Raw genomic sequence first — 21,438 nt, forward strand, 5'->3', positions numbered from 1 at the left:
CTCAGCAACAATGTACGTGTTATGCTAGAATAGTGAAGGACTTGCATCATATGAACTTAATGCTTCAAAGATATTTTCTTATGTTAGTTGATTATCCAACTTTATTTGAAAATATGTACAGTAATTTGACAATTGCAAACTAATAATTAATTTTGCAGATTGATATTAAGAACTAATCATCAATTGTGTGATTGTGCTGAATGAACAAAAAAATTATCTGAGGAGCTGAATGAGTGGGAATGATTTGGTTCAGTCATATCCAAGTAAGATAGGAAAGTGGTATGGTCCTTATGCTGTATGATTAAAAGCCAAAAGCATTTAGTTAAAAAGAAAGAAAAGTCATAATACTTTGATATCATAAGTGACATATGCAACTGAGATATTAACTAAGATATGGATATGAAATGAGAGTCAGAGGTGTTTGCAGATGTGATGAAATGCCTGAGAGGAACTATTGGTATGAACAGAATCCAGTAGATGTCAAGACTAGAGGAGTCCATGAAAGATTTAGCAAGCTAGTTGGGATGAATTGTGGAATGGTGGAAGTAATATGTAACCTGGAGCACCTTGAAGGAATGCATGATATGAAAGGAACATTAATAGTACTGCTGTTATGTAGATTTTGTAGGTATGACAGAAAGTGTTAGGGTAGCTGTAAGAGAGGAGGATAAGACAAAGATGAAACATACTCGTATGGACAGGAAGTGATAGAAATTACTACTATGGCCTTCTTGGGTAGAGTTCTGATTGATTGATTAACTGATTGATTACATTTATGTGGCCATTAAGCAATCTATATTCAGTTTATTACAAATGATGGTGATGCAGCCAGGTCCAATAAGGTAAAGCTTTCATAGAACCTAAAAAAAATCATTAAAGTGCATGAAACATAGGGACAGTTTGGACTTTCATATTATTATATTTATTTATTCTTTTGTAAATAATCAACAAAACATACAATGTGGCATACCTATACGTGCAGACAAATAGATGGAACAGATTAACAATTCTCTCCTCGGGTTCATTGAAAGAATGTGTTCTCATGAAAATTATGAGAACATAATTTTTGCCAATGAAATGATATTCCTTATAGAAGCATAAATTTTTGATAACAGGTTCATAAATGTGTTAGGAAATAATTACTGAAATGCTTTAACATGTTTTTCATAGGGACGTGGGCTCCGTATCCAGTCCACACCTTATTATGGCAATAAGGTTTACCTTGCCAGGTTTGGCACATCACTTGTTTCTCCTGGGGATCTCAATATGGATGGCTATGAGGGTGAGTGAGGCACTGGGAATGTGCTTGCTTGTAGACTGAATGTATTTCTCTTATTTCAACATTTAGATTACTTACAATGATATATATTATTTTGTGATAAAAAGTTACATAATTTCTAAAGATAAAATGGCATGATTCTATATATCAGATCTTTGATATTAAAGTAATTATAGGAAAGCATCAAGCAAAAGATGACAGAGTGTACACTGCATTCAAAGGTTTAAAGAATATATAGTCTTGTTAGTCTGCATATATATAGTGTTCAGAACTGAAGCCTGCAGCCAGAAGCAATGGATGGCAAGGCTGAAGAACACTTGATGGATGGAAGAAGTGGATGGATTTCAGTCTTACTGACTTAACATATGTGTAACTGAGCTGGAAAACTGTACTACTATAGGGTTTGTAAGCATGAGGCACATGATTAGTATATCTCAGGTTGTGCCTTTGGTATCCAGAGCGAGTAAAGTGTTTCTTTTCCTGTCCCTTCAGACATTATTGCAGGGGCACCATGGGAGGGTAATGGGGCTGTGTATGTCTTCTTGGGTTCAGCCACTGGTCTCAAACAACAGTATTCACAACGCCTTGCTCCAGAGGACTTCAATCCTGTGCTCAGAGGATTTGGTGTGTCATTGTCACGGGGAAATGATATAGATAAAAATGGTTATCCAGGTATGTGAACCATCTTCATCATCTTTATATTATTATCCTAAGTTGTATTTTATTGTTATTTTTTTATTTATGTGTATTTTTTTTTTTTTTTTTTTAGCTGAGTATATAACCTGACAGGTGGGCTGGTCTCTCTCTCTCTCTCTCTCTCTCTCTCTCTCTCTCTCTCTCTCTCTCTCTCTCTCTCTCTCTCTCTCTCTCTCTCTCTCTCTCTCTCTCTCTCTCTCTCTCTCTCTCTCTCTCTCTCTCTCTCTCTCTCTCTCTCTCTCTCTCTCTCTCTCTCTCTCTCTCTCTCTCTCTTTATACAGGGTGTAACGTGAGTTTCTGCAAATACTGAAAGAGGTGAAAGAATGTGCAATTCCAAGTAGAAAATGTTCTATACACATATGCATTTTAAGGCTTTGTTTACCTGTCAGAGGAGTTGAAAATATATGGGACTCACGGGTGTACTATGTGGGTAGTTGTGAGGTGATGGACAGATGGTAGCATTGTTGCAGCCTCGGAGATGCCACTTGCTCAAATTACGAATGGTTTAATCTTATCACTCAGCTGTTTTCAAGGTCGCTTGGACTTGCTCCCCTCTCCTTCCTCTCTTTGATGATGCCACGTAGCACTTTACAGGAGTACTTTTGATCACCACAATAATGATGTCGTGTAATGCTTATCGGTAAATTACGTGCTTTTTAATACCGTTTGCCTTGTTACAAGATACTGTAATATTTTACAGCCTGCAAAAAATAAGATAAAACCATTCATAATTTGAGCAAGTGGCACCTCTGAGACTATGACAATGCAACTGTCTGTCACAGTTACACACATAGTACACCCATACATTTTCAACTCCTCTGATAGGTAAACAAAGCCTTAAAATGCATATGTGTATAGAACGTTTTCTACTTAGAATTACACGTTCTTTCACCTCTTTCAGTATTTGGAGAAACTCGCGTTACAATATATATATATATATATATATATATATATATATATATATATATATATATATATATATATATATATATATATATATATATACATACATACATACATACATACATACATACATACAGTGGAACCTCGGTTACTAAACATCTCCCTTTTCTGAACAACTTGGTTTTTGGACAAAAAGTTTAACTCATAATTGCTTTGGTTGCCATACTATAATTCGGTTTTTTAACAAAGTTACTTGATTTCAAATACTGCAAGATGTAGCAAAAGCTGCAATTTATTACTAATTTATAGTTTCTATAAATACTTCCTTTGTTTTTTAAATATTTGGAGGAGAGACACAGAGGGTAAGACAATATTTCAATCTTTGAAATGGATTAAATGTGATCCCGTTAAAGAATCAAGGTTACCATATCGTGGAATTTTGTCTATTAGTGTGGAAATATTGTGACATTTGGCAGCTGAGTGTGGAATAAACTTCCACATCCACATCTTCCAAGAAACTGTGCGAATATGAAAAGAAATATGTAGTAAAATTATGCAAAATTCTTGTTAGCATATGGTAATACATGTGTATATATGTACATAATTGTCAACGTTAACTTCCTGAAATTAGCATATGTTTCTCTTTTATATTTAGTTGTGGATTCCACATAGGTGTAGAAAAACAGACATTGCTGAACTGGCAACACTCAGTATTCCACAGTGTTGTGTAGAAATACGGTAATCATATGAAGAACCTCAATGTAAACAAACAAGGTTTGGCTCTCAGGAGTAATCCCAAGACTCCTGTGGCTCTCACTATGACCCATAATGCCATCACTATTTCACAACTGCATTTTCCCAGTAGCTTTTCCCAGCAGCAAGATGTCTAAGTGTTATGATCACCTTCATTTTGGTGGTGAGTGAGTTGCTCCTTTCTGTGTCCCTCTTTAAGACTTCCCTCACTTGATCGGTGACAAAGAGAATGCCTGCATTAATGAGTTCTGTGTCACTGAGTTCATTCAGTAAATCCTTTTTGGATGAAAAATTTCTAAGCTGGAGATGTGGAGCAGCCATCTTAGCAGTGTGAGCGTCAATTAATCTATTTTACATTGATTCCTATGAGGAAAGTAGTTTAGGTTTTTGAACATTTTGGATTTTGAATGGCATTCAGGAACAAATTAAGTTTGAAAACAGAAGTTCCACTGTATATAGGTATATATATTATCTTGGGTAGATTTTCTTGCCGCTAATTCATTGTGTACATGTATTTACATAATTCAGTAAGTATCATATTATTTGTTATTGTTATTTGTAATATTATTATTATTATTATTGTTGTTATTATTATTATTATTATTATTATTATTATTATTATTATTATTATTATTATTATTATTATTATATATTATTATTATTATTATTATTATTATTATTATTATTATTATTATTATTATTATTATTATTATTATTATTATTATCTATGAAACAAAGTACAACTTTGACCTCTAGATTTGGCTATTGGAAGCTTCCTGTCTGGTCATGTGGTTGTGATGAAGACTCGGCCAGTGGTCATGCTGTCAGGCCACCTCACCTCCAGCCCAGCCAATGTTGCCTGGGAGGGAATCACAACCTTGAACCTCACAACTTGCCTCCGGTATTCTGGACACAGGATACCTTCAAGCTCTTGTAAGTTCTCACTTTTTTATTTTTATTTTTCTCACAATATCACTACAGTGGAACCTTGGTTACTGAATGTCTCCCCTTCTGAACAACTTGGTTTTTGAACAAAAATTTTAACTCATAATTGCTTCAGTTGCCATGCCATAACTCAGTTTTTTAACAAAGTTACTTGCTTTCAAATTCTACAAGATGTAGCAAAAACTGCCATTCATTACTAATTTATAGTTTCTACAAATATTTTCTTCATTTTTTATATATTTAGAACTTAAGAATATAAGAAATAAGGGAAGCTGCAAGAAGTGACCAGGCTTATACGTGGCAGTCCCTGTATAAAATATACCTACCTATTTCCACCTATCATCCCCATCCATAAACCCATCTAATGTTCTCTTTAAGTTCCCTAATGTCTTAGCACTGACAACAGGATTACTGAGCCTGTTTCACTCATCTACCACTCTATTTGAGAACCAATTCCTTCCTATCTCTTTGTTAAACCTAAATTTTCAAGTTTGAACCCATTATTTCTTGTTCTAACCTGGTTGCTGATCTTAAGAATTTTGCTTACATCCCCCTTGTTATAACCCTTATACCACTTAAAGACTTCTATCAAGTCCCCTCTTAACCTATGTCTCTCTAAAGAATGTAAATTTAACAGCTTCAGTCTTGCCTTGTAAGGAATACTCCTCATTCCCTGTATCCTTTTAGTCATTCTCCTTTGTACTGATTCTAATAGACCTATATCTTTCCTATAATGCGGGGACCAGAACTGCACAGCGTAGTCTAGATGAGGTCTCACCAGCGACAAATATAACTTTAATATTACTTCTACTTTTAACACTCCTAAAAATTAATCCTAATACCCTATTTGCCCAGTTTCTGGCCTTTATGCATTGCTTTCCTAGATGAAGTTCAGAGCTAACTATAACTCCTAAATCTTTTTCGTCCCTTGAACCTACCAGAGTTTTTGGGGAGAGACAGTGGGTAAGGCAGTAATTCAATCTTTGAAATAAGTTAAATGTGATCCTGCTGAAGAACCTCAATGTAAACAAACAAGATTTGGTGCTCAGTAGTAATCCTGAGCCTCCTGTGGCTCTCTCTATGACCCACAATGCTGGAGATGTGGAGCCGCCTTCTTAGCAGTGGGAGCATTGGTCATTACCTACTAAGACATGGTGGACAGGTGTCTGAGAAAAGATTAATCTATTTTACATTGATTCTTATAGGGAAAATAATTTTGGTTTTTGGACATTTAGGATTTTGAATTGGCATTTAGGAATGAATTACCATATTTGATGGCTTATAAGACATGCCTTTTTTCCAAAAAAAGTCTCAGAAAATTAGCCTTTATCTTATTAGGCTAAGGTTCAGCTTTGGGGCAGTGGCTAGTGGTAAGTTTATAGCAACAGTGGCCCTTAAATCAAACCCCAAACATCTTCACACATGTAAACAAAGTGATGATCGCTTCTACACCACAAAAACAACTCTTTTTTGCAAGGTAACAATATATAACAGGCTGTACTTAGTGGTAATTCATATAAAATAACACTAATCAGGAAGAAATTAAGTGATGTTGTTTTGGTACATTGCATGTACCAAAACAAAATTGTGGTCAGTTACACACCAAACCCAGTGACATGCAAGATTCACTGCATTTCTTAGTGTGATGGCATTATTCCTTGAGGTAAGACACCTTTATACAACTGACATTGCACCTATCTTTTCACATTCTTACCTTGCATACATGTTCAGCAAAACTTGAAGCTAATGAGAAACTATTGTTTATTTAGAAATTAGCTTACTACCTAACAAAACAAAAGATTTTACAAGTGAAGAGAACATCATGAGGTAGAGTGGCTCGTGGTGATGGTCTATACTGAATATTTCAAATAAGAATACATTGTAGAGAATAAGGTAAATTTATTTTCACACATCCTTATCCTTTGAAAAAGTACTAAAATATTATAACTAGAATTGTGTTGAATGTCAATTAAAAATATGATGTAGAAACTTTATTACCCTCTGGGATCTGACAATGTCACTGCCTATGCCATATTTGTTTACATCTCACAGCAGGATTGGTCTGAGGACCAGTGTTGGTAGATCCTAGCAAATATTAAAGTTTTTAAATGTACAATATTTGGATCCAATAAGGATCTGAATAGTACATATGAGAGGGCTTCAAATGTCAAGTGAAACCCTTCACTTCATATTCAAAATTTAAACTCGCGTATTTATTTATTTATTTTTTTATTTATTTTTTTTCAATGCCTGCCCAAACTGAGGTGCACCTTATAAGCCCATGTGTCTTGTAAGCCGTCAAATAGGGTAAGTTCAAAAACCAAGATTCCACTGTATTTATTTTTCTCCAGAAAGCTTTTCCAAGATTGGTACACTGACTGATTGGGTGATCTACTTTGATTTTATTCCTGTGTAATTTTAATTTTATTCAGTAAAAATATTGACAAGTTCAGTTCCAGCATAAAAATTACCTTGATAATCAGAAAGTTTTTTACTCAGCAATTCAGGTAACACTCACCCTGGACCATGACAGCCCAGCCCCTCGTGCTGTGTTCAACACTAAAAAGTACATCCTCACCTTCAATCTAACTCTGGCTGCCAACAGTGCTCAGCCGACTTGCAGGAGTGAACAAGTGACTGTCAAGGTGTGTCATTTGGATGTGTAGGTGAACTTAGTTGATATTTTAAGGAACAGATGTAAGAAACTGATGCTTTGTATTATGTAAGAATTTAGTTGATATTTTAAGGACCAGGTGTAAGGAACCTATGCTTTGTATTATGTAATGCTGCTTGATAAATCCAATTGATTGGAGCTCATGGAACTTAAGTCTGTACTTGCCTTTCTTTCATAATTTTATTTGAAGCCACTGCAGAATAAGGCCTCCCGAATGGTTAAGGAATGTCAAACACTGGCTTAGGAAGGCTTGGAAGGATTTACAATCAAGTTTACAATGCTGTATAAGGTTTTGAATAAGTATTTTCATGAGTTTACAATTTGTATGTGAATCCTAAAATTAGGCCACAGCATGCTTTAGAAGTAACAATGTTGTACTGTATCTAACTTTTATGATCATATTCTTCCACAGGAAGACAAAATAGATCCAGACCAACCCATAGTTATGAAGATGGATTATGACCTCGTGAAGAATCCACGCTTAGAGCTGATAAGTGAGTTATGCTGGCATTTTCTCAAGTTTTCCCAAAATTAATTCACAACTATGAATCTGTTCATTCATTCATGGTAGCTTGCTATTGAGGTACTAGCTTGTATCAAAATGGTAAGTATAAAAGAAAATAATCTCAGCTGCCACACCGGCTTCCTTAAGGAAATCTGTCATATTGTGTCCTTCAAGGGTACTGAACTGAAATGGTTTTAGGTTCTAGTGCTTTATGGATATCAGTATCTGTAAGTCAGAAAAGAAAAGGAGACTTCATGTGTATTTTCTACCCTCTTCATCATGCAGAAAATAATGTTGATGTTTTCTGTATCCAGAACAACCAGTGACCAACCCTGGTGAGATACACAGCAATATCACTCGGGTGGGGATTCTGAAAGGCTGTGTGGAGGAGGTCTGCAGGGTGGATTTGACATTTGATGCCGACCTTGATCTTGAGTAAGTCTCATTGCAAACTAGTCAAAAGATGCTAGATTGGCTATTTATTGGTAAGCATTGGCCATTTTCCTGGCCTCTGTAATGAACTGATTAAGAGATTTTAGATGATGTGGCTGTGCATTGGCTTTGGGTGTAACTATATATGTAGTTCTAGTGTTCTTATGCATGGCAAGCACTCTTGTGTGTTTCTATATAAGAAAAATTGAAATAAGAAATTCCTTTCATTTCTTTTGGAAGAACTATGAAGCCCTTGATTATAAACCAGTGAAGACTTAGAAAGTGCAGAAATGGGGTTATGTTTTCATTTTCTTAGTGATTAATTTTGCTTTTAACTTTACTTTGTGAATGTGAACTGGTGCCCTTAGGTTCAGAAAGTGAATTATAATGTTATTGGGATTAAAATCATGATGCTTAAGCTCACATTTCAGATAATGAAAACTTCTTATATAAACTACTAATGTGTTCTTTTCCTAAGGCAAGGAAACAAATTGGTAGTGGGCCAAAGAACTAAACCAGTACTACGGGTGCAAGTGTTTAGTAGTGGAGAACCTGCGTACCTTCCTACCATGGTTGTCAAGGTGGACTTGCCTCTTACTCTCCTTCTGCCTACATCACACGACTGTAAATTTTTTGATGACGACCTGAGGACGTCTTTGGAGTGCCAGCTGTCCAATCCCCTCAAAAAGGGTGGCTCAGTAAGACATGCTGATTTAAATGCCTATTACTTTTTCTGTTGACCATATTCGCATACTCCATTTACATCACATAATGAATCTGTTTCCAATGCAATTTTGAGGTTTACCTGGTATCTGCATGGATCTCAGTTATTAGTATATGTAACTCTATGAAGTGCCTTGTAATGTTTTCTTTTGCATTCAATTACTTTATCTCTAAATCATTGCGCAGGACACTGTGGAGGTAAGTGTGGATGCCAGCCAGCTAACAGACCGTTCCACCAGCCCAGGGATCCAGGTTAATGTTGCTGGTGAAGGACATGAGCTGAAACCTGAAGATAATCAATTATTCATCAACCTCCAGCTGGTGGCCCAAGCTGACATGGTGCTGCATGGGTAGGAGTTCTTACCTCTCATACTGATTTGTTTATGGGAAATACTTGAAATATTTTTGCTATTTCACCTTATGAATCTATATATATGCATCTCATATTTTCTGTGTACAGTGGATGGACTTGTGTACATGTTATCCATTTTTGTACTGCATTTTTTTTTTTTTTTTACAGTAGTCCTAAATCTTGCATGTTCACACACACACACACACACACACAAAAATGAGACCCATAAGAATAAGGTTTGCAACACAGGTATAAGCAGAAGTAATTAATGGGTCTTTGAGGTTGTCTGGAGATAGAGAATATAGGAATGTATGGATAAACAGGGATATGGATGAGACAAAGGTTGAAGCAAAAGGGGCTAGTAAATGAGGCTAAACAAAAAAAAAATGGAGAAGTTTTTCTGGAGAGTAAGAGATGTGAGAATAAAGAAATAGTACATCAAACAGTAAGTAAGGTATGTTATACTAATGTAAATGGATTAATGTCAACTAAAATGGAATTAAATTAATTGTTAAACTGAACTGCACCGGGTGTTGTTGTATTATGTGAGACAAAATGGAAAAATGAATGAGGAACTCCTGACATTGGTGATAATAAATATGATTTATGGATGAAAAATAGAAGTGACAAGGGAGGAGGGGGAGTGATCATTCTGACTAAAAAATGTGTTAAAGTGGAGAAGGTAATAAAAAGTGAAGACAAGTCAGAAATTTTACAAGTGATGATTAGAACTGGAAATGGAACGATAATTAATTATGTAGGAGTGTATGTGACACCTATGACCAATGCTTGGCAAAAAGAAGAGCACAAAGAAATGTTGGTAGATGTGGTAAAAGGTCTTGAAAAAATAGTGATGGAAAGTAGTGATATAGTTATTGTTGGTGATTTTAATTGTAAGGAGATAAATTGGGAGACATTGACAATTACTGGAATTGAGAATTCATGGAGTAGTAGACTATTAAACTGAGCAGTGGAAAACTTGATGACTCAGTGGGTTGATTGTGATACCAGATTTAGTGGAATAGATAAACCATCAAGGCTTGATTCAGTGTTTACCAAGGACATGGAAATTATTGAAACTATGCACTGTGATAGCCCTTTAGGTAAAAGTGATCATGTGTTGATGGAATTTAATTTGAAAAATGAAAATGTAATCATTGATGAAAATTGTAAGGTGAAAAGATTGAAATATAGTAAAGCTGACTTTGAAAAATTAAGAAAGTACTTTGTTGCTGTGGACTGGAAAGACTTTGAAGATGCAGAAGATGTTCGGAAAAAATGGGATGAATTTATAAGGATATACAATTCCGCTGTGGAGAAATTTGTACCTGGAGGAGGAGCAAGATGTAAAGAGGGTAAAGAATGGTTCAGTACCAAATGCAAAGAGGCTAGAAATTATCAGTCATATGCTTGGAATAGATGGAAGAAGAGGAAAACTGAGAGCATGTGGGAGGAATATATTGATGTTAGAAACAAGTACATTGAGATAATAAGAATGGAGAAGAAACTATGAAAGAGATATAATAGATAAGTGTATAAATGAGCCCAAACTATTCCTTAGACATATTGATGGGAAGATGAAGAAGAAGGAAGGTGTATCAAGGTTGAAAGTTGAAGGAAAAATCTATGAGGATGCACAGGACATCGCAGAGATTATAAGCAATAGTTTCAGATCAGTATTTACTGTGGAAGGGGAGTTTGATGCTGGAAGGGATAAGTTGGTGAGGAATATACTAAGTACAGTCCCAGTCAGTTATGAGGAAATACTTAAGATGATGAAAGAACTTGATGTAAATAAAGCAAGTGGTTCAGATGGAGTATCAAACTGGATATTGAAGGAATGTAGAGGACAACTGGCTGATAAAATTCACAGTCTAGTGGTGACATCACCATCACAAGGAAGAGTACTGAAAGATTGGAAGAGAGCAAATATTAAACCAATATTCAAAGGAGAAAATAAGGAAAACCCACTAAATTATAGACCAGTGTCCTTGACTAGTGTTGTAGGAAAACTATGTGAAAGAACAATAAAGGAAAGATGGATGGAACATTTGGGAAAAGATAAAGTTTTGGTAAATTGTCAGTTTGGATTTAGGAGGGGAAGATCATGCCTCATGAACTTATTGTCCTTTTATGCAAGGGTAGTCAATATTGTGCAGGAGAGAGATGGATGGGTGGATGGTGTCTACTTAGACTTGAAGAAAGCCAAAGATTGCTATGGAAGATAAAAAATTATGGAAAAATTGGAGGAAGACTGCTGGAGTGGATGGAGGATTATCTGGATGATAGAGATGAGAACTGTAATACAAGACCAAAATTCATCTTGGCTGAAAGTAACTAGTGGTGTCCTACAGGGATCAGTGTTGGGACCAATAATGTTTGTAATATATGTGAATGACATAAATGAAGAAATAGATAGTTATATGAACTTATTTGCAGATGATGCTAAACTGATGAGAAGGGTAGAAAATGTAAATGATTGTATGGTATTGCAAGATTATTTAAATAAGGTAAATAGATAGAATAAATTTTGGCAAATGAAATTAAATTTAAGTAAATGTAAAGTAATGGAGTTTGGTAAGAGTAAGAAAAGAATACAATATAATTATGAGATGGATAGTGTGAAGTTAAAAAAATCAAAAGAAGAAGTGGATTTGGGAGTTACATTTACTGAAAATTTGATTCTGGATTGACACATTGAGAAAATTACTGGAGAGACGATGAATTTGTTAAAAAGTAAAAATGGCATTCTCATATTTGGATGAAGGAATGATAAAAAGTTGTTGAGAAAAATTAATCATGAACAAAAGAAAAGATAAGATTTTTTTGGGAGAGTTTTGGGAGACAGAGTGAAGAAATGGTACATAAAGAAAAAAGGAATAAATGAAAATAAAATAGAGAAATAGTAAAAATGAAGGACTGAATGTGGTGTATACCAACATAGATGGGCTGTTACACAGAACATTGGAATTACAACACTATTTAAAATAAAGGAATCCGAAGGTGGCGTGTTCAAGAAAATCAGATTGTCATCAACAGTAACTACAATATATGGAGAAGAGACAGGCAAGCAGAGGTGTAATGATAATGACAAGAAATGAGGTGAAGACAAAAATAGTGAAATATGGGGAAGGAAAAGCCGAAATAGTGAGTGTTAACTTGGAGGATAATAATGGAGAAATACTGACGGTAATATTAACTTATTTACCCCTAAAATTTCTTGGAGTAAGGAAGACTATGAGAAAGTAATAGAAGATACCATCCAGTATTTGAGTAAACTAATCATAAGTAATAAAAGAGTACTATTGGTTGGTGACTTCACCTGTAAAGAAATAAATTAGGAAATGTTTGGGACAGAAGAAAATGAGATTGCATGGAGAGAAAGATTTCTGAAGCTGACTATGGAAAACACAGTGATGCAATGGGTGACTGAAAATACAAGATATAGGGGAAATGATGAACCAACAAGACTTGACCTAATATTAACAAAAGGAATGTGTGCTCCATGGGAGAAAGTGACCATGTAATGATAGAAATAGAAACTGATAATGATGTTAATGAAAAGGATGAATCATATAAAGAAAACAGGAGAAACAATGGGAAAATGAATATAGGTGAACTTAAGAGATTTTAGGAGGAAATGGACTGGGGAAAGCTGAAAAGAACAAATGATGTGCAAAATAAGTGCAACATTTTTATGGAACTATATGAGACAGGAGTGAATAAATATGTCCCACTGTACAAACCTAAAGAAAAAGAAAAACAGGTGTGGTTCAATGTAAGATGTGCAAGAGCAAAGAAAAAAAGAAATGAAGCATGGATAAAAATTAAAATAAAAAAAAATGAACTTAAGACAGCAAGAAATGAATATTTGAAAATAAGGAGAGGAAGAGAAAGAATATGAAAAAGATGTAGTTGAAAAGTGCAAGGATGAACCAAAACTGTTCTACAGATTAATTAATGGAAAAATTTAACTAAAAGAAAAACTAGAAGGGTTGAAGGATGAAAATGAAACATATGAAGACCCAAAAGACTTGAGTGAATTGCTAAACAGAAAGTTTCAAAAAGTTTTCACTGAAGAATCAGAATTTAAAGAACCACAAGATAAGAAGACAAAAAAGCAAGTGTGGGAAATTACAGTAATCAAAGAAGTTTATAAAATGATGGAGGAACTGGAAGAAAGAAAAGCAACAGGACCAGATGGAGTATCATGGTTTCATTTTAAAAGAGTGCAGGAAACAGTTAATTGAACCAGTATATGGCATAATAAAGTGCTCATTATCAACTAGAAGAGTGCCCAAGGAATGGAAGAGAGCAGACATAGTGCCAATTTATAAAAATAGAAAGAAAGAAGAACCATTGAACTATAGATCAGTATCAATGACCAGCATAGTATGTAAGATCTGTCAAAAGTAATAAAGAAGCAGTGAACAGAATTTCTAGAAAAACATGATATAATAGCAGAAAAAAAGCATGGCTTTAGACAAAAGTGATCATGTGTAACAAATTTGATGAAGTTTTGTTTGAGTGACTGATATAACACAGGAGAGGGGTGTGTATATTTAGAACTAAAAAATACCTTTTGACAAAGCTCCCCACAACAGGCTACTATGGAAGCTAGAAAATGTAGGAGGATTAAATGGAAAAATAATAAACTGGATGGAAAGGTAAGATAAATGAGAATAGTAGTAAAAGATGTAAAATTGAAATGGAGAAAAGCAGATAGTGGAGTACCACAAGGATCAGTGCTGGCACCAATGCTTTTGCTGATCTACATAAATAACATGCCTAGTGAAGTGCCACAAGGATCAGTGCTGGCACCAATACTTTTCCTAATCAACATAAATAATATGCCTGAAGGAGTAAAGAGTTCCACAAGTTTGTTTGCAGGCGATACAAAATTACAAAGACATATAAGAAACAACAAAGACTGCAATTCTACAAGAGGATATAAATAAAATCTGGGACTGGAGTAAGAAATGAGAGATGGAATTTAATGTGAAAAAAATGTCATGTAATGGAAATGGGAAAAAATGACAAGAGACCAAAATGGACATATGAAATGGGAAATGAAGAAATAATAAAAGTACAAGAAGAGAAAGATCTTGGAGTGACAATACAGGATACTCAACAGTCAGAGAAGCATGTTGAAAATACTCAGAGATACATATAGAATGGTGAGAAATAATGGAACAGCAATCCACTACATGGATAAAGATATGATGAGAAAATAATTACTACTATAATTAGACCAAAGCTGGAATATTCTGAATTAGTGTTGTCTCCCCACAAGAAGAAATATGTCAGAAAAATAGAAAGGATACAAAGGATGACAGTGAAGATGGTTCCAGAACTGGAAAAATTAACATATGAAGACAGGTTAAAGAAAATGAATCTGCCAACATTGGAACAAAGAAGAGAAAGGGGAGATTTAATACTGATATATAAATTGTGGAATGGAGTGGAAGAAATTGATAATTAGAAACTACTGCAAAGAGAAGAAGGAAATACCAGATTCACACAAGGACAGCAAAAAAACTAAGAAAAGGAAGATGCTTAAGTAACAAAGAAATATAGTTCCCCACAGAGAAATATAGAAGTTTGGAACAAGCTAAGTGAGGATGTAGTATCAGCAATGAGTGTCCACAACTTAAAGGAAAAGCCGGACAAGTGCAGATATGGAGATGGTACCACACGAGTGTAGCTCAGGCCCTATAAATTACAACTAAGTAAAACTAGGTAAATACACACACACACACACACACTTAAGACACTTCATCGTAGCTAAGCCCCTATTTAGCCAGCCAGCCTTTGATTATGTCAGTTGTAGCAAAGCAGTTTGAGTGGTGACCATCAAGCTATAATGTTCTTGGTTTGATCCTTTCTTTTTCCACATAATTTGTCACAGCCTCTTTGATACAAAAACTGATGCAGGTTACTTTTTTTCTGTTTTTGTTTTTATCAGCACAACCTTTGGCAAGGATGATTCACTTTTCAAAATTTAGAGATTTTATAGATAAATGTTTGAAGAAATCTTGTTCCTGATTGAGTTTTCTTTCAGAGACTCCAAGGAAGAACAAGTGTTTTACACACATGTGGACAAGAACCACATTAATGCAACCATTAATCCAAGATTTACTCACTCCTATGTTGTATGTTTGACTTTTGACTTGTTCATAATGAAGGATATAATATTACCAATAATTTTTGTAATATTGCACAACAAGTATTGATTTCTTGCGATATAAGTAATTACGTTTCAACATCGATTTATAATTTTTGTTTTTACTCCACAGGTATTCAAGAGAGGGCCAACACCTATTGGTGAGGTGGATTTAAACATTGATATTCCTGTCAATACAAGTGATGGACACAAATTAGTAAAACTGTATCCCCCAAAGGTGAGTGTTTCTGAAAATACAAATAACTTGCACAAAGAATAATGTTCTTATAGATCTTCGTAAATATGTACTGAAATCACTGATTGCATTTCACATTCTCTATTATTTACAGACAACTTTTAAGGAACAACCATTCCAATGCAAGTTGAGTAGTGGCAGTTTTGATATTGACATCAGTGACAATGGGAATGTGGATGATGGTATAATCGGTGATGATGGTGAGATGGGTGGAAGTAGTAATGCAGAACCTCACATAAAGGAACTGTAAGTATATTTTGTCATCTTGTTTTTCCATTATTGCTCACACTTTTTACTTTAGGTCTATTAGTATGACAGCTTATTTTCTCTGAGGGTAAAGTGCTGGTGCCATTTGTTTTCTTAAGGTTAATACTAATGTCATACTGAGAAATTCATTATCCTAATATATTAAATTTTTATGAGAAAAGTTGTTTATCTTTAGTTATCTCCCTTGATTACAAGAAGTAGATATGTATTTACATGGAACATTTCTCTGTAATTTTGTGAAAGTTATGGATATTTACTTTTCTTAACCAATTATTTATTATCTACAAAATACTATTCAGAAGTGTGAAGGAAATTTTAAGAGAACAAGGACATTCACATTGACAGAACTGTGAATGTAGAAAATGAAGGGGATGAGACTCAGTACTTCAACTGCTCCTCAAGTCTAGTCAGGTGTGCCCGACTCTCCTGCCGTATATACAACTGGCCACAGGGCACAAATTCAGCAAAAATTTCTTTCAACATGGAAGTTGATCTTCAGGTCATGGGTAAGAAAAGACTATACTGGACAGTTCTAACCCTCCAGTGAGAAAGTACTGCACAATGCTTGGATTTTTCTTTATTTCTTTATTATTTATAAATATTTATTGAAGAAATATTGCAATTTATTGCCCAATAACTGATAAATCAATAAATACAAAATTCCGATAATAGCGATAATGATGTTGATATTTTAAATAAAAAAGCTGATAAATCCAAATCTTTATTTTTATCTTTATCTTTGAAAACTTTGAAAAACCTTAGAAAAAATTAAAATTCAGTGTTTATCCTGTCTCTTCATTAATGAAAAATACTTTTAAGTAAAATAACTGCATTTCACTTTGAAAGTTTAAAGCTTCAACATGCTCATGTTCTGAAAACTAAAATGATCAATTATCACTAGCTTGGAACCCAAAAAAATCAGCAATAAGAATGAAGCAATAACACGGGAAAAATGATTATTGGATAACCAATGATCCAATATCATCACCACGATAAATTATCGCAATAATTTATCGTGATAATATCCACCTATGGTCATAAAAAAGTTGAAATGATATACAGTACTGCCTTCCTATAGAAAAAATATTTCATCAATATTTTGATTCTGTGTATGAATGTTTCTTTTTCAATTTGCAGCCAGATATATAAACATGAAGGGTGGAGCAATTTTTGCAAGTAAAGCAAGTGCCAACATTCAGTCCCTTAATTCCCTGCTGGGCTTTGTTGGAGAAAAGTAAGTAGAAAATATCACATGTGTACACACATATCATTTATGTAATGTTTTGTAATTTTGGATCTTCAAGAATGTAATATTTATGTAAGGTCAGAAAGGTTGTCCACTATTCTTTATGTGTTTGGAAAAGATTCTGGAAGATGCAAGGACAGAGTGCTGAGGAACATCCATTACATTTTTATACACATGAAACGAGGAAGAACAAAAAATATTTTTGATTTCTGTTTTATTCTGTCAACATTATTAATTTTTGTTACCTTTTGTTGCCTTTCTGCTTTTTTCTAAGATACCATGATGCTTATTTAGAATAGGAAAGAAAAAGTTGTGTTGAAAGAGATAAAACATGCAGTATCACCTCTTTAGCTGTTAAGTGTACTAAAAGATTTCTTACTCCTTGTTTCTAAGGGTGGCCCAGGATACTGTGGTGACGTACATCCAGCCTGACACCCTGCGTGCAAAGGGCATCCCCTGGTGGGTCATCTTGCTGGCAGTGCTGGGAGGTCTCCTGCTGCTGGGACTCCTGGCTTATGGGATGTACAAGGTAAGCCAAAGGAAGAAAGTGAGGCACATGCAGCATTCAAAAGTTAGATTACTGTATAATCCAACATACATTAATTAGTGAGCAATGTGTTATGAGAAAAATCTAACTTGGTATAAGAAATGCATGAAAAAAAAACTAGTGAACTATTCTGACAGCACAGAAAACTGTTAATCTTCTGGAAAAAAAAATTACAATTTTACATTTTCATCTCTGTCTTATACCAGGTTAGAGTTTTCTCAGTAGTACACATATACTTCACACAATCATGGATATACATTATTGTGCACTGCATATCATAGGCATTTTTAGATAACAAAAGCATAAATGAGTAGCAAGATATAATAAGTCAGATGGGTACATAAGTGAACAGTTTTGTTATATTGTATATTTACATCAATATCAAGTGTGCTAAATGCATTTCATTTTTTTTTACTCTTAGCACTAGAAAGTAGAAAATGTGATGAATGCATTAATATTTTCTTTTGCCTCTCTCTAGTCTGGATTCTTCAAGAGGGAGAAAATGGAGGAGATGAAGGCCCAGCAAGCAAATGTTGTACCTTCCAATTCATATGGTACCAGTAATCCAGGGTATCAGTAACCCAGCCCATTGATTACTGGTGCCAGGAGCTGCAGCCACCTAGCAGTGTATCTTTGCCAAAGGATTTCATGAACCAATTTTGAAGTTATATGAAGCCTACTACTGATATTGGAAAGAAAAAGAGTAAGGGAGTATTTTAGTGAGAGTCAGTAAAGTATGGTTTGCTTAGGGACAAGTGAAGTGAATGAGTCATTTTGATTTAGCATGATCTCATCTTGTGATGTTTACCAGATATTAAGTGAGCATCATATGGTGCTTGAGTGTGAAGATTTGAGAATATAAAGAAAGCTCTATTTACTTCAGTGGTCTTGAATCTTATGAAAATATTCTAAGAACTTGTGCCATGAAAACACATACAACTCCAAAGATGTATAACATTTCTAGCCTCGCATATGTGGCCATAGCTGGATATCTTTGTTTGTATTTGTCTAGCTTCTGGGATATGTACAATCAGAAATGTAACTTATCAGCAAATTGAGTATGACAGTGATTTATGGTAGTTCTTATATGCATTCTGTTAAATTGCTTGCCTCTATTAGAGCCACATGTTAATCCCTTTTGGGGAACAGCTTGTACCATAGCATTAAGTAGAGGTTGTTACCTTTCTGTTCTTCAGAGCAAAATTCAGTCCATTCACAAGGTCTTAGTTTTTCCAAGTACATCAGACTTTCTGTTGTTGCAGCCATAATTTGTAGCACTAATAGGTAGTGATGGCTAGTATCTTTGAGACTATTCACTCATTTAATTGAATTTATCTGTTTATCCATTTTACTTTCATTTATTTTATTTAGTCTACTTATATTGCTATATGATTTATTTTCTGCTATGGCTACAATGTTTCCAATCCTTTGTTGAAGTCTGATAGTACTCTGTACACTTATAATACCAAAGATGCATGAATGTTTAGTACACAATGTTGTGAATGCAATTCTCCAAATTTCTTTTGAACTATGATATTGGGACGTGTGATGTTTTGTTCTCAAATTCAACCATTATGTATCATCATCATCATCATCATCATCATCATCATCATCATCATCAGTATCATCACATCATCATCATCATCATCGTCATCATCATCATGATCATGTATTACCAATTGAGGAAATTATGAACAGTAGCAGGTCACTTCGAGACAAGTAGTTTGGGTAACAATGAAGGGAGGCAGCACTAGTCAATAAAACATACTGAATGCAGAACCTCGGATGTCTGGTATTTTACCATACAGTTTAGTAGGCAATTCGACAAATATCCATTCAGTTAATTGACACCTGTAATCCCCTTTAGGTGCCAGATGGCTGATTCCTCAGTAATTGCTTAACAGCTATAGAACCACAAATTTGATCTGTATAATTAATCTAGTACTATTAAAGAAAGAAAGAGAGAGAAAAAAAAGGATATAATAATAGGGGAACAATAATGACACAAAGACATGATTAATGGAAGACCTCCAGAAACTGAAATTATAAGCTTCTAAAACTGATTTTCCATTTACACCCCTACATAAACTATAGTGCACATTTATTGTGATAATTGATCTTATTTATTTAAATACAGTAGGGTATGCAACAATGAACATGATTTGTTCCAATGTAGCATTCGTTATGGCAAATGTGCTCTCTGGTAACTGAAAAACCTATGCGAAAAAATTAATTGGTTCCCAGGAACCAGAAAATGATATAAAAAATCCCACAATAAAAAAAAAAACATCAAAATAAGCACATTAGCAATATTACATCAAAATAAGATAACACAACAAATATGTACAGTACCCTCCCAAGTTTCATGCTTATTTCTAAATTCCTACCATCCCAAGTTTTGTGCAATATCATCCCAAGTTTTGAGCTGCTTTAACAAGAATAGGTCAAATTTACCTACTGTTGGCATCACTTGTATACATTCAGTAAACCCCATACATCAAAGTTCTCTCTCTCTCTCTCTCTCTCTCTCTCTCTCTCTCTCTCTCTCTCTCTCTCTCTCTCTCTCTCTCTCTCTCTCTCTCTTTCTGAAAGTAAGAACAATCCTAAGGATTACTAAATAGAATAAGACTGATTGAGAATAAAAATGGAATTATGTATACAAGAGTGAGAGAGAGTGAGAAAGGATGAAGTGAAAATGACAAAACATGAATGAGAAAGAGAGAGAGAGAGAGAGACAGAGTGAGAGAGAGAGAAGTATCACTCCCTTGTCCCTTATCTCTGACAGATAACAGGGAGGGAGGTTTGAGACAAGACAGAAGAATGGAGAGGAAAGGCAAAAAGGAAGAAAGGGACAGGCCTCAGATAGGTGAGCAGCAGCTCGCACAGCTGGTGGGTTAGTCTTGTGAGTTTTAGTTTGTTATTCCGATTAAATTCTTATTAAAATTTCAGTACTCACAGGAATGGCAAGTTCATCTTGCCAGTTTTGGTTTGTTATTCTGATTAAATATTTAAAATTCCAGTGCTTGCACAAATGGTAAGTTCGTCATGCCAGTTTTGGTTTGTTATTCCAATTAAATATTTATTAAAATTTCAGTGCATTATTGCGATTGTACGTTATAATGACCATGTGTTGTTGCATACCCTACTGTCAGTTGGAATGTGATGGAGTATGTAAGACTGAATGTCAAGGCAGTGTGTGTGTGTGTGTGTGTGTGTGTGTGTGTGTGTGTGTGTGTGTGTGTGTGTGTGTGTGTGTGTGTGTATATATATATATATATATATATATATATATATATATATATATATATATATATATATAGTTTTCTCCATTACGTTGTATACCTTTGCTTTGAATTTGTTAATGAATGTAACCACCTTTGTATGAAAAGTGAAATTTTTATTTTGAATCTTTAAGAGTAAATGTATGGTGTAATTTCCATTGTATTGATTGTAAGAAATGCTATTAAAACAAGTAAAAACTAATAATATAATAGATCCTACTTTGTATAATGAGATATGACAATAATGTACTAGTTAAAAGCCACACCTGACACAAGGCAACTGTGGATCAGAGAAGTGGTACTTACTATTCAGCAATAAACTAGTGGAGGAAACAGGGGCAACAGTGTGTGGAAGAGGAAGAAAACAACAGTGGTTGAGTGTAAACATGATTCCACAACCTGCCCCAGCAGGTTGT

The 21,438-nt window shown here is 34.6% G+C and overlaps 1 protein-coding gene across 4 annotated transcripts in view; it reads left to right on the forward strand.

Moving 5' to 3' along the window:
• Nucleotides 1-20,663, forward strand: part of LOC135090671 (integrin alpha-PS3-like) — a 42,778-nt gene extending 22,115 nt beyond the window's left edge. For 3 of the 4 annotated variants that reach the window (XM_063987632.1, XM_063987634.1, XM_063987633.1), the window contains 16 exons: nucleotides 1-12; nucleotides 1,171-1,282; nucleotides 1,772-1,951; nucleotides 4,388-4,564; nucleotides 7,076-7,221; nucleotides 7,663-7,744; nucleotides 8,070-8,190; nucleotides 8,666-8,885; nucleotides 9,097-9,260; nucleotides 15,324-15,414; nucleotides 15,559-15,663; nucleotides 15,776-15,927; nucleotides 16,294-16,454; nucleotides 17,086-17,182; nucleotides 17,588-17,723; nucleotides 18,220-19,515. The exon at nucleotides 1-12 is cut by the window's left edge and continues 201 nt beyond it. In XM_063987632.1, coding sequence (XP_063843702.1) covers nucleotides 1-12; nucleotides 1,171-1,282; nucleotides 1,772-1,951; nucleotides 4,388-4,564; nucleotides 7,076-7,221; nucleotides 7,663-7,744; nucleotides 8,070-8,190; nucleotides 8,666-8,885; nucleotides 9,097-9,260; nucleotides 15,324-15,414; nucleotides 15,559-15,663; nucleotides 15,776-15,927; nucleotides 16,294-16,454; nucleotides 17,086-17,182; nucleotides 17,588-17,723; nucleotides 18,220-18,321 — 2,058 coding nt within the window. In that variant the 3' untranslated portion in view covers nucleotides 18,322-19,515. Of the gene's footprint in view, nucleotides 13-1,170; nucleotides 1,283-1,771; nucleotides 1,952-4,387; nucleotides 4,565-7,075; nucleotides 7,222-7,662; nucleotides 7,745-8,069; nucleotides 8,191-8,665; nucleotides 8,886-9,096; nucleotides 9,261-15,323; nucleotides 15,415-15,558; nucleotides 15,664-15,775; nucleotides 15,928-16,293; nucleotides 16,455-17,085; nucleotides 17,183-17,587; nucleotides 17,724-18,219; nucleotides 19,516-20,526 lie in introns of those variants that run through there. The other variant, XR_010262076.1, reaches the window with a different exon arrangement.
• The last annotated feature ends 775 nt before the right edge of the window (nucleotides 20,664-21,438 follow it).

This window comes from Scylla paramamosain, chromosome 35, assembly GCF_035594125.1.
Source record: "Scylla paramamosain isolate STU-SP2022 chromosome 35, ASM3559412v1, whole genome shotgun sequence".
In the NCBI taxonomy this organism is placed as follows: domain Eukaryota; kingdom Metazoa; phylum Arthropoda; class Malacostraca; order Decapoda; family Portunidae; genus Scylla; species Scylla paramamosain.